Source organism: Callithrix jacchus, chromosome X (genome assembly GCF_049354715.1).
Source record: "Callithrix jacchus isolate 240 chromosome X, calJac240_pri, whole genome shotgun sequence".
NCBI classification, from domain to species: Eukaryota; Metazoa; Chordata; class Mammalia; order Primates; family Cebidae; genus Callithrix; species Callithrix jacchus.
The window spans coordinates 93,675,623-93,690,287 of record NC_133524.1 but is presented as its reverse complement, the minus strand read 5'-3'; the positions used below and the strand labels follow the sequence as shown (position 1 = coordinate 93,690,287).

At 38.2% G+C, this 14,665-nt stretch overlaps 1 protein-coding gene across 6 annotated transcripts in view; it reads right to left on the bottom strand.

The window, feature by feature from the left end:
• DIAPH2 (diaphanous related formin 2) overlaps window positions 1-14,665 on the bottom strand; it is a 933,611-nt gene that overhangs the window by 128,917 nt on the left and 790,029 nt on the right. The window contains exon 28 of one of the 6 annotated variants that reach the window (XM_078363566.1): window positions 9,599-9,979. The exons of the other annotated variants lie outside the window; for them this stretch is intronic. Coding sequence (XP_078219692.1) covers window positions 9,948-9,979 — 32 coding nt within the window. The 3' untranslated portion in view covers window positions 9,599-9,947. Of the gene's footprint in view, window positions 1-9,598; window positions 9,980-14,665 lie in introns of those variants that run through there. 6 annotated transcript variants of the gene reach the window in all.

Here is a 14,665-nt window from a genome sequence, read left to right as displayed (position 1 = left end):
GTTGGTGGTGGGGAGGGGGGCTGAGGCAGAAGAATCGCTTGAACCCAGGAGGCAGAGGTTGCAGTGAGCCGACATCACACCATTGCACTCCAGCCTGGGTGACAGAGCGAGATTCTATCTCAAAAAAAAAAAAAAGGTAACCTACAGAGGAACCATCCTAGGCTTGTCAAAGACTTGGGGCCTGGTGTTAAAAAAAAACAAAAAAACAGGGAAAAAAAAGGAACCAAATAACATTCCTGTCACAGGAACACAGAATTGGCACCCAAGAATCTTTGTTAGGAGGTAGAAGCAGCAGTTAAACAAGAAAGTCTCGTTTCAAGCACTAGCTTAAAGGCCGATGAACTCATGCTGTGAAAGACCCCGGAGCCACCTTGAAAGGAGAGCAAAGATCCCATTTTCAGGGCTCTAGGTCTAGGTGTATAATACATCCTGCCCTGGGTTCCCTTGAGCCTCTCTGTGTCTGTTCAATGAACACCCAGTTTAAATAGCTTTTTGTTCCTTGTAATTAGAAGAGGCTCAATTAAGTAAAATGCTTATTAATAGTACCTTAAATTTTAGTACAAAAATTAAAAGCAATTACATACACAAACAGCCTAGAAGGGAGGTCCCCGATGTTTCTCATTTCAAACTTTTTTCTTTTTGTTAGTGTTCTCACAGTGTCTTGCAGCACTGTCATCACAATACTCTCATTTCTCTCTTTCTGGGTTAAAAAGTCTGTTATCACTATCTTATCACCAGGAACTAAATGGCACAAGTCTTAAGAATGAGTAATTAATCATCCTATATCCATTTAGCATCATTGGATTCATTTTGTTTAACATGATAGATAATAGCTTAAGCCTACGTTCTTCCAATTAAAATGTGAAAATGTTCTTTACAAAGGTCTTCTACCCTTACAAACCTAACCGAACTCTAGAGCATATTCTATAATTAGCACGCTGAAAATATATCTTAAAGCAGCAAAACAGCAACCTGAGTACAAACCAAGACTACTGCAAATTGTAAACAACTTCAGATGATTTATGGAAAAAGAATTCGACAAAGCTTCCTTAATGTCAGGATATAAACAGTTCTTAGTGCTATTTAGCTAAACGATAGTTATAAAACCCATTGAACTGAATGAGAATTTGGATTGTCAGACAAATGTTTGTAAGGGGTTAATTAATTCATATGAACTACACAGCTCAGCTGAAAATGGGCTCATTATTCTAAGCCACCAACTTTGTCTGCTTCTTGTATTGTCCTCCTTTCTCCATCAGATTTATCCTGTTGCACCCCCACCCATGGTAACGCATGTCAGGAGACAGAAATATTTAAAAGGAAATGTGAGCTACAGGCATTTTGCAAGAGTACATCAGAGGTACAAAGATGTCTGCTGGAACACCGAAATGGAAAGATCATTTATTAGTATACCATGGTTCATAACATCCCAAAGGGTTCAATATTTTCATTAAGCACATAAACATACCCCCTCCTCCTTTCCAAATGCCTCATTACAGCTAAGCCTGGAGCTTTTCTCTTAAAAAGCTTTCCTCTGAAATTATTAATAATTTGAAGTTCCCTACAGGCCAAGCGTATTATTATAGTCAAAATGCATCAATATGTATATATACTTATATACTCTCTTTATGCTATTTTAAATAACAAAGTATTTAGTGGAAACAGTAAAGAATTTATAAGCTATCTACAGAAAAGCCTAGAGGAAGATGGCAATATCCCAGACTCCAAGGAAACAGCTCTTGAAGCTTATTAGGTGGGTGTAGGAGACTGTAATAGGATTATGAGTTTTGGTTTAGCCTGTCCATCATTTCAAAATCCCCATAACTAAAGGGAATATCTTCATAGGGGTCTGAGTTTAATATTGAAGCTGCTTTATTTAATTCTTCCTATTTTATAATGCTGAGTGCTAATTAGTTCCATCCACTTTCTTCAGGCTTGTCAATAAGGCAACTTGGAAGCCAAGAACCTGCTGAATTATGGATTAACCAGTTCTTTAACGGCGTGTTCAAGCAACCTAGTTAGCTGCTCCAAACTGTAATGTTATTATGGGCACAGGAAAGCATAAAATACTCTTTTGTTACCTTCTGCTTAAGAGAAAAAAAATAACTCCCTACAAGTGAACTGTTTATTTCTGACGTGTTAATGAACATTTTAGATACGTAGCCGGGCGCGGTGGCTCACGCCTGTAATCCCAGCACTTTGGGAGGCCGAGGCGGGTGGGTCACGAGGTCAAGAGATCGAGACCATGCTGGTCAACATGGTGAAACCCCGTCTCTACTAAAAATACAAAAAATTAGCTGGGCATGGTGGCGCGTGCCTGTAATCCCAGCTACTCAGGAAGCTGAGGCAGGAGAATTGCCTGAACCCGCGAGGCAGAGGTTGCGGTGAGCCGAGATCGCGCCATTGCACTCCAGCCTGGGTAACAAAAATGATACTCCGTCTCAAAAAAATAAAATAAAATAAAAAATAGATACGTAAAACTAAAATGACATTCACTGTTTTGTCTGTCGAACATAGCCTATTAAATTCACAATGGATATGATATTTGCTACAAAAAAAAAAAAAAGACAAATTAGTCTTAGAATTTTGAGTGCAGAAAAAAAAAAAAAAACTTAAAGGCAGAAAGATTGAGAGACTGACATGAGTTCCCTCATCTACCTTCACTTTTACTGAACCTGCATCCCCACCTCCCTGGGCCTTCCCATCACTTTCCTACTCTTGGCACTGACTCCTTTCTGATGCAACTAGATGCTAGAATTGGCCACATAGGGTCATAAATTCTGGAATTAGAAGTAATGTTAGAGATAAACTGACATAGCTCTCTTATTTCACAAGTGAATTAACTGAGACCCAAAGGTCAAGTGAACTATTCGAGGTCATACAAGCTAGTTGATAGTAAAGTTAAAAAAAAAAATGAATCCAAGTCTCATGATTCCTTGTTCAATGCTCCTTCGCTTCTACTTACCATCATAACCATCCCATTCAACCACGTCCAAACTCATCGCCCTCACTAGGCTGCTGAGCTCTCCTCTCCCCAACGCATAATTTTTTTTAGCCACAAGGAATTGAACCATGATCAAGAACTGACAAAACACAACTTAGCTCTGTCTGTTGGGTGCTCCCTGGTTTGACTCCCAAGTGTCCCTAAACCTCCCCTGTCTCCACAGGCTTCCAACTCTACCTTCCTTTTTTTTTTTTTTTGAGACGGAGTTTCGCTCTTGTTACCCAGGCTGGAGTGCAATGGCGCAATCTCGGCTCATCGCAACCTCCGCCTCCTGGGTTCAGGCAATTCTCCTGCCTCACCTCCTGAGTAGCTGGGATTATAGGCACGCGCCACCATGCCCACCTAATTTTTTTGTATTTTTAGTAGAGACGGGGTTTCACCATGTTGACCAGGATGGTCTCGATCTCTTGACCTCGAGATCCACCTGCCTCGGCCTCCCAAAGTGCTGGGATTACAGGCTTGAGCCACCGCGCCCGGCCCTTCCTTTCTTCATTTCTAAAGGCTTAGCTTGAGTTCTACCTTGTAAAAATGAGTATATCTCCCAGGAGTTTAATCATCTGCCTTCACCGAGAAACCAATTATGTTCTAGTCTGCTCATCTTTGTGGTAGAGCAACACTCCTTTTCTCCCCTTCTGAAGATTTATTTACTAATGCATTTATTGAAATACATGTATTCCCTTATTATTAGCAACTTCAGTTTCTCCTTCTTTACTGTTGCTTTTTCCTTACACGCTAATAAAAATAGTAATAGCAGTAATAATAACTAGCTAGTACATACAAAGTATTTATTACTGAGACAGCCAGGTGGGAGGGGGTCCCTGGAGAAACTCCAAACAGCCTGCCCACTGAGGTGGAGCCTTGTTAAGTTTGCAATGGGGAGGAGCCTGGCCCCTCCCCTTCCTGTGTGGAAGCTGGGATTCCATCATGCTCTAGCAGGGACTCTGGCCATGCAAGAGTCCCTGTTTCCCTCTTTTCTTCTTTTTCACTGAACAAAACCCTGTCTTATCATTCAAATTGTCTGCAAGCCAATTTTTGTAGCAGGGGACGAAGAACCCTGTCTATAGCTGAACTAAGGAAAAGTTCTGCAACATTTTGTGCTAGGGATCATTTTAGGTACTTTGAAAGTATTAACTCATTTAATCCTCATAATAATCCATGAGGTAGATATAACTAGAATCCTCATTTTACAGATAAGGAAACTGATACATAGGTTAAGTAACTTGCCCAAGATACACAAGTAGGAAGAGGTAGTGCCAGGATTTGAACCCAGATAGCTTAGCTCCAGATTCTGTGCTCTTAACCGTCATGTTGCCTCTTTAATATATTAAATATCCATACCATCGCTCATGAGCTCTGTTACACAGAACAAGTTACTTCTCAGAGACTAAGTTTCCCAATATGTAAAATTAAAATAATATTGCTAATTTCACAGGATTGCTATGAGGATTATGTGAACTAGAGATACATATAACCCATCATGCCTGGCATATATAAACATCCAATAAATGACAGTATTATCATGATGAGATTAATAACCACCAAATTTGGCTTTTATTAATAAAATGTTCCAAGGAAGTACTCCCAGAGGGAGATAACCTCTATTATGTATCTAAGAAAACCTTACAAAAGCCTGTTCTAAACACAGACAGTGTTAACTCATATAGTTCTCAAAACAACCACGAGGAAAATCCTACTATCATTTCCATTTTACATGTGAGAACATTGAGGCAGAAAGGTAATTCACTGCCCCAAGGTCACAAAGCTAGTAAACAGCAGAGCCAAGATTTAGACCCACACAGTCTAACTCCATAGTCTGTGCTCTAACTACAGCACTGAGCGAGACTCTCAACTCTCCTTAGCCCAATGGACTAAGACAAGCATCTTTGCAACATGGCAGTTGGCTTGAGAGTAAACTTGAGACACTCGTGGCATGGGAGAATAGCACAGATGCATATAGCTGCAGTAAGTTTAAAAAGGTGTTTTCTATTGTAGGGCTCCCAAACCCATCAGCTGAAGAGGATTACCTAGAGATTAAAATAAAAAAACAAAAACAGAATCCTTGGCCCCTCCCATACCTACTAAGTCAGATTCTGGGAACAGAGATTGGTAGAAGTTAATAGAAGAACAAACACTCTATTAATAGAGGAACAAAGTTAATAGGAAGCTTTGTCAAAATCCCCATGACCAGGACCTAACCCTGGAGACTCTGCTGCAGCATATCCATGTTGGTTCCCAGACCTCACTTGTTACCTTTAGAGGATTCTATAGAGACAACAGCTTACTGAAAACTAACAAATAAAGGGAGAGAATCAAGTATATATCATGCCTTCATTATATGAAATATACCATCACGTAATCAAATAGTTGATGAAGGGACACTTCTTTCTTTTCTTTCTTTTTTTTTTTTTTTTAGAAGTAATCCAACTAATTAAAGGAGGAATAATAGTACTCTTTTGAATGAATGGACCTAGACAATCATCAGCGACTGCTAAAATAACAAAAAAAAGTCAACTAACCATCATGTGCTCCAATATAAAACCTCACAACACCAACAACAATAAGGACATCTTAACAAAAAGACAAAACCTAAATCTGATCAAGCCATAGAGTGGCTAGATTTATCTAACTATAAATTTATAGAAAATATATGGGGTAGGGGGACAGGCAACGAAACAGGTAAATAACACCAATGGGATGCAATAAACAAAATATAAACTCAATCAGACAAATGACCCGGTTGCTTCAACAGCTGGGCTGGGCATGCTGGCTCACACCTGTAATCCTAACACTTTGTGAGGTCAAGGTTAGAGAATCACTTGAGCTCAGGATTTTGAGGAAAGACAGGAAGAAAGAAAGGAAAGAAAAAAAAAACCCTGAAAATTACAAGTAAAAAAAAGAGACAGATGAAAAGATGTAGAAGTCAGCCTCCAAGATGATCCCACACTCCTCCAACCCCGCCAATTATCCCAACCCCTTGTTATTCACACTCTGGTGTCCTTGTTATTCACATTCTTGTGTAATTCCCTCCTACATTGTTTCTGGGTTGGTTTGTGTGATTGATTGGTAGAATATGAAAGAAGTATTGTTATATCACTTCTAAGACTAGGATACAGAAAGCACTGTGGTTTCCTCTTTGCTTTCTCTCTTAGATCATTCACTCTTGGGGAAGCCAGCTGCCATGTTGTAAAGATGCTTGTCTTAGTCCATTTGGACGGCTGTAACAAAATACCCAGTGGTATTTGTCTAATATCAAGGCACCAGTAAATTTGGTATCTGATAAGGGCTCATTCTGTGTTTCACAGAGGCACTTTCTAGGTGTCCTCACATGGCTGAAGGAGCAAACACACTCCCTTGAGCCTCTTTTATAAGGGTAATCACTTCTCCAAGGCCTCGCCTTTTAATACTGTCACACTGGGGATTATGTTTCAACATATGTATTTTGCAGGGACAAAACATTCAGACCATAGCACTGGTCAAGAAGCTCTATACAGAGGCCCATATGGTGAAGAATTGAGCTGGGAAGTAGATCCTCTAGCCTCAGTCAGGCCCGGAGACAATGGTAGCCCTGCACAATATCCTGATTGCAATCTCAAGAGAGACACCGAAACAATCACGCAGCTAAACGGTTCCCAAATTCTTGACCCACAGAAATCATGACATAACAAACATTTGTAGTTCTAAACTACTATGTTTTAAAGGTAACTTGTTATGCAGCAATTGACAACTAACTGATAGTTAATGCAAGGGGGATTCCATTGTTAAAAAGAGATTTAATAGAACAATAATAATGAATCAACTTTGTTTAGTTCCCAATTCAAACTAACCAAAAAGAGTAGATAATCAGCAGGGTGTGATATGGTGGTGGTGGTTCACACTGGTAATCCCAGCACTTTGGGAGGCGGGGCAGATCACTTGAGCTCAGGAGTTGGAGACCAGCCTGGCCAACATGGGAAAACCCTGTCTCTACTAAAAATACAAAAATTAGCCAGGCATAGCAGCAGGTGCCTATAATCCCAGCTGCTCAGGAGGCTGAGGCAGGAGAATTGCTTAAACCCAGAAGGCAGAGGTTGCAGATAGTGCCACTGCACTACAGCCTGAGCAACAGAATGAGACTGTCTCAGGGGTGAAAAAAAAAAAAAAACAAAAACCAGATACGGAAATGTAAACACTAAATAGATATTTGTTATTAAGGATTTTTTTCTTAGTAAGGCACAATAATAGTATTTGCTTATGCTAGAAATAATCTTCATCTTTTGTGAATGCTTAAAGAAACATTTACAGATTAAAAAAGTAATAATGTCTGAGATTTGTTTCAAAATATCCAAGAGTAGGGGTATGGAGAAAACAAAATTGACCATGAATTGATCATTGTGGAAGCTGGGTTCTGTGGAAGCTGGGTTCATGTTTTTTTTTTTTTTTATATTACTGTACTTTATATATAGTTGAAATTTCAAAATAAAGAGTGAATAAGTAAAGAGAAAAAAAATCATTGACTGACTATTGAGGTTCCACAGCAGATAAAGCAATTCCAACCCAGACACCCAATTAGGAGAGGCACCATCCCATTCGACAAATAGGGCTCATCTATGGGTGTTAGTGCATGCAAATTCAGACATGGTACATACATACTGATATATACATATCTGATCTCTTACTCTTTGGTATGTCCATGTCCTTTTTCCCCAGCTAGACATAGGACAGTGACTTAGGGACATATTCTATTTATTTATTGTTTGATTTGTCATTGAGGATTACTTTTAAGTTCAAGTAGGACATGGGCATTTCTGTAGAAAGATGTCAATTTAAAGAAAGACATTAAGAAGGAAAAAAGCCTGATTCTGAAGGAGGTAAGAGGAATAAGAATAGGAGCACAAAGTTTGCCTCAGGAAGTGACGCTGAGGGAAATGAAGGGAACTTGAAAGAGATGGTCATTTACGAAGATGAGGTGTGAGTTTCAGTCTGAGGAACTAAAGAGAGTAGAGAAAATCTGGACGAACAGCCAAGGCATATAATTCAGTCAACAATGAACAAGGAGACTGCTAAGCAGCGATGAAGATGCAACTATGCTACATAAACAATAAGGATAATGCTTTTCTTTCTTTCTTTTTTTTTTGAGATGGAGTTTGGTTCTTTTGCCCAGGCTGCAGTGCAATGGCATGATCTCGGCTCACCACAACCTCCGCCTCCCAGGTTCAAGTGATTCTCCTGCCTCAGCCTTCTGAGTAGCTGGAATTACAGGCATGCGCCACCATGCCCAGTTAATTTTATATTTTTAGTAGAGACAGGGTTTCTCCATGTTGCTCAGGCTGGTATCAAACTCCCGACCTCAGGTGATCTGTCCACCTCAGCCTCCCAAAGTGCTGGGATTACAGGTGTGAGCCACAGAGCCCGGCCCAATAGAGAATATTTAAGGTTCTTTGCCCAGGGCAGTGAATCCAGTTTTCCTATATTTGGTTCTGCTGTTGTATTATTTGATTATTACATTTAAGAGGAGAGGAATGAGTAACAACAACTGTGCTTCAATTGTAACACTACTAACAGAGCCATTCTAAACACATTATTCTTTATGGTGTATATGTTTTCGCAGAAAACATTCCCAATAGCTTGAATAATTTATGAATGGATTTTAATATTTTGCAATTGTTTGGAAATATGTAAATATTTATTCTCTTACTTTGTGAAAGTCTGAAAAAAGCAAGGGTCAACGAACAAATGCAACATCAAACAGTAGAAACTTCACGTTTGAGAAAAAGGAGATTTTAACATATAGCTGGGCCATTTACAAAAGAATAATCAGATAAATATTTGTTGCCATGACCATCTGAGAATAATGCCTCAACAGATAGCTATGGACACTTAGGACAGGAAGCTTAGATATAATAATATTGCATAATTTAATAGGACAAATAGCTGCTGAGTAATTTCATTTTAAAATAGAAAACCTAAAATAGGATCTCAGCTATCCAGAAACCTCACACAATGAGTTGATCTGGATAGCAGAGTTTATACATCTTATATAGCAACAATTTTTATCTTAGCTATTTTGTATAGAAATCTTTTGAAGTTAATATTGTACACTTTGCCGCCTCCATAAGGAAAATCTATTGGAAATACGTTTTTGGGCAAGGCATGGTGGCTCACGCCTGTAATCCAGCACTTTGGGAGGCCGAGGTGGGCGGATAACCTGAGGTCAGGAGCTCGAGACCAGCCTGACCAACATGGAGAAACCCCGTCTCTACTAAAAATACAAAATAAGCTGGACATGGTGGTGCATGTCTGTAATCCCAGCTACTTGGGAGGCTGAGGCAGAAGAATTGCTTGAATCCGGGAGGTGGAGGTTAACGGTAAGTCAAGATCCGCACCATTGCACTCTAGTCTGGGCAACAAGAGCGAAACTCCATCTCAAAATACATAAAGAAATTTTTTTAAAAATACATTTTTTCTAATTCGCACAATTATCATGAACATCAAATACTGTGCTGTGCTATAACTATAAGGTCTGTAGGTCATATTTGAGGAGTGTCTGTTTCTTCTCTAAATAAACCAAAACTATTCCATGCTTAAAGATCTTTTTCATTTACAAAATTTTAATTATCATTTTATTTATTCTAATAATATAATCAGCACAGAGTCACAGAAGATATTATAAAAAGTGTGAAGGAAGTACAAACTACTCATTTGCCACGGTATAGTCACAAAGACTATTAATACTTTGGTGCATTTCACTCCAATTTTTAAATAAGCAACTACATATATATATACATACATTGTTTTACATTGTTGAGACCAGTTATAAACAGTTCTGTATTCTGTTTTTTGTTTTTTAACATGATTCTGGAATACTTATCTGCTTTGATAATTAGTTCACCAGTTCCACTATAGTCAAGACATCAACTATCACATCTTAGTGCTTCCAGTGAGTGTTAAAATCTCTGTCTACTTCTCAATCCTGGTACGTATGCTGTTTTCCATTTACTGGAGGGTGAAAAAAAACAGAAAATCCAATTTGATAGAACTATGTCTAACATAATAAATAGATTTTTGAGTAAGGTACTTGGAAGACTCTCTTTTGATAAAAGTCTACATGCTGCTGGTTACGGACTTGATCACATTTTTTTTGCCTATTGAGGGATATTTTTGCTTTTGCTTACTTTCAGGTTTATTACCATATTTTGAAGAGATAGATAGCATTTCCAGGTAGGTACAGTTGCTAGAAGAGTGGAATTTTAGAGAAGTGAAGTGTTCCTGTGCTGCAATGTTACAGAACACCATAAATCTGATGCATGAGTCTGACCTAGCAGCTTTCTAATACACACCTACACAGATATAAAGTTCCCTCGTTTAAATTTATTTCTGCTGAATAAGCAGCAATAATCTGTATTATCTTTCTTTGGAAGATCTAATTACTTATCTGTGATCCCAAGCCACCATGTACTTGCTTCAATATTAACCCTTAGCATTCTATATTATTTTAAATTGAATTATATGAAATAAACATTTTCATAGGTCAAACTACATTACATGGCTCAGTCTAATAGTTAATTTATTGGGTTTCTCTTTTCATACTGGACAGTACATTCCTTTGGGGTAAGGTCCATCTTTGTACCATCAGGGTTTGGCTATAATAAATATTAAAATATTTGTTAAAAGAATGTAAATATAGTATATTCAAATCAGTGATTACAAATTTTATGCATGATGACTTGACCCAAGTTCATCATGCTTTGCATCTGGTAAGTAGTAAAAAATTCTCATTTCATTTCATTTACTTCTTGAATCTCTTCTAGGAAAGTTGTACTGATTTTCTACATATAGTATGTGTACTATAGTAGAAAAACATTTACAACAGCATTATTTATGGTAGCAAAAAAACAGAAACAAATTCAGTTTCTAATTTAAAGGATGGATGGAGTGAATTATCATACATTCTTATGTTCAAATAATATACAACCATTTAAAAGGAGACATAAAGATATTCCTTAATATATATAAATGCTTATAAATTTAAATGAAATAGTAGTAATATACAACTGTGTATACAGTATAATATGAAAAATGTAAAATATGCATAGAAATACCAGATAGAAGAAAAAAATAAAATGTAAAGTTGGTTGCTTCTGGATGTTGAGACTATATATTTTCCTTTGTCTTTCTATTTTATATATTCACATGTTTTCTACATACATTATCTTTAATAACGGAAACATTTCAAAAGAAAAAATATATGGTGGCAATATATTTCAAAGAAGTTGGCCAAGAAAAGAGGGAAGACAACAGGGATATGTAATTGATAAAACAGAGCATTTATTTGGATAATTTATGTATTCATTCCAGAAATCTTTATTGATGACACACTATGTGCCAGGTACACGAACAATCTTAGCCATGACTTTTAACATGGGTGACTCAGGACACATCAGACGCCTATGCCCATCGTATTTTATGTTTTATTTTTTTAAAAATGGAACTAAACAAAATCATTTTAGTCAGATGATTCTGGAATACTAGAAAAGGGGTACTTATATATTTAGGATAGTTAGCTCTTCTTGTTGCATCGATCCTTTTACCATTATGTAATGTCCCTTTTTGTCTCTTTTGATCTTTGTTGGTTTAAAGTCTATTTTATCAGAGACGAGAATTGCAACTCCTGCTTTTGTTTGCCCTCCATTGGCTTGGTAAATATTCCTAAATATATATGCAGCCAATTGAGGGATCTGTGGGGATCGCTCCCGTGTGAGGCCCCTAGGAAATGGGCCTCGCCATATGGTGAGCTTGAGCCCGGACACAGATCCCCAGTTGGGGGAGTTGAGCTGAGGGAAAGCAGGAACTGAGAGAGGGACTATGCTATTCAAAATAATTAACAGATATTACTTTATGAATATGAGGACTTGGGAAGCATTGTGTCCACTTTCGGCTCCTTATGGTTTATTGGTTGATTGTGTTCATTTTGGACCCTTGTTACCTTCATTGTAAAATATTAACTTAAGTATTTACACTTGGTAACTTACTTACCGTAACTTACTGGGTGTAACTGTAACTTACTTACCATAACTTACTGGGCGTAACTTACTTGCTGGGCGTAACGTACTTACCGTAACTTACTGGGCATAACTGACTTACTGGTTAGGGGCTAGACTGGTAGAAGCAAAACCAAGTAAAAGAAATACTTCATCATCAACAATCTGGGTGTCCATTCAGAGACCCAATCGAAAAGTCAGCAACTACACAAAAGACAGGTGGATAAATCCACAAAGATGGGAAGAAACCAGCGCAAAAAGGAGGAAAACGCCCGAAACCAGAACACCTCGCCTCCTAGAAAGGACCAAAACTCCTCACCAGCAAGGGAACAAAGCTGGACAAAGAATGACTATGACGAAATGATGGAATTAGACTTCAGAAGGTGGATAATGAGAAACTTTTGTGAGCTAAAAGAACATGTTTTAAATCAATGCAAAGAAACTAAGAACCTTGAAAAAAGATTCGAGGAAATGATAACAAGAATGGATAACTTAGAGAGGAATATGAATGAATTAAAGGAGCTGAAAAACACAATACGAGAACTTCACGAAGCATGCACAAGTTTCAATAGCCGAATTGACCAAGCAGAAGAAAGAATATCAGAAGTCGAAGATCAACTCAATGAAATAAAATGAGAAACCAAGATCAGAGAAAAAAACGCAAAAAGGAATGAACAAAGTCTCCAAGAAATGTGGGACTATGTGAAGAGACCTAACTACGTTTGATAGGTGTACCAGAAGGGGACGAAGAGAATGAATCCAGGCTGGAAAATACTCTTCAGGACATCATCCAGGAAAATTTCCCCCACCTAGCAAGACAGGCCAACACTCAATTACAGGAAATACAGAGAACACCACAGAGATATTACGGAAGAAGAGCAACCCCAAGGCATAAAATCGTCATATTCAACAAGGTTGAAATGAAGGAGAAAATACTAAGGGCAGCCAGAGAGAAAGGTCGGGTCACCCACAAAGGGAAGCCCATCAGACTCACAGCAGATCTCTCGGCAGAAACTCTAAAAGCCAGAAGAGAGTGGGGGCCAATATTCAACATCCTTAAAGAAAAGAACTTTCAACCCAGAATTTCATATGCAGCCAAACTGAGCTTCATAAGTGAAGGAAAAACAAAATCCTTTGCGAACAAGCAAGTACTCTGAGATTTTGTCACCACTAGGCCTGCTTTACAAGAGCTCCTGAAAGAGGCACTACACATAGAAAGGAACAACCAGTACCAGCCACTCCAAAATCACACGAAATGCTAAAGAGCATCAACATAATGAAGAATCTACAACAACTAACGGGCAAAACAGCCAGCTAGCATAAAAATGGCAGTATCAAATTCACACATAACAATATTAACCCTAAATGTAAATGGACTAAATGAACCAATCAAAAGACACAGACTGGCAAATTGGATAAAAATCCAAAACCCATCAGTGTGCTGTATCCAGGAAACCCATCTCACATGCAAGGATACACAAAGGCTCAAAATAAAGGGATGGAGGAAGACTTACCAAGCAAATGGAGAGCAAAAAAAAGCAGGAGTTGCAATTCTCATCTCTGGTAAAATAAACTTTAAAGCAACAAAGATCAAAAGAGACAAAGAAGGCCATTACATAATGGTAAAAGGATCGATACAACAAAAAGAGCTAACGATCCTAAACATATATGGACCCAATACAGGAGCACCCATATACATAAGACAAGTTCTTAACGACTTACAAAGAGACTTAGACTCCCACACAATAACAGTGGAGACTTTAACACTCCACTGTCAATATTAGACAGATCAACCAGACAGAAAATCAACAAGGATATCCAAGGCTTGAACTCAGACCTGGAGCAAGCAAACCTGATAGACATTTACAGAACTCTCCACCCCAAATCCACAGAATATACATTCTTCTCAGCACCACGTCACACCTACTCTAAAATTGACCACATAATTGGAAGTAAAGCACTCCTCAGCAAATGCAAAACAACGGAATCATAACAAACAGCCTCTCAGACCATAGTGCAATCAAGTTAGAACTCAGAATACAGAAACCAACCCAGAACCGCACAGCTTCATGGAAACTGAACAACTGGCTCTTGAATGTTGACTGGGTAAACAATGAAATGAAGTCAGAAATAAAGAAGTTCTTCGAAACCAATGAGAACGAAGACACAACATGCCAGAACCTTTGGGACACATTTAAAGCAGTCTCTAGAGGAAAATATATAGCAATAAGTGCCCATATGAGGAGAAGGGAGAGATCCAAAATTGACACCCTATCGTCAAAATTGAAAGAGCTAGAGGAGCAAGATCAAAAAACCTCAAAACCCAGCAGAAGACAAGAAATAACTAAGATCAGAGCTGAACTGAAGGAGATTGAGTTACGAAAAACCCTTCAAAAAAATCAATAAATCCAAGAGCTGGTTTTTTGAAATGATCAACAAAATAGACCACTAGCCAGATTGATTAAAAATAAAAGAGAGAACAACCAAACAGATGCAATAAAAAATGATAAAGGGGAAATCACCACAGATTCCACAGAAATTCAAACCATCATCAGAGAATATTACAAACAACTCTATGCACATAAACTAGTAAACCTGGATGAAATGGATAAATTCCTGGACTCCTGTGTCCTCCCAAGCCTAA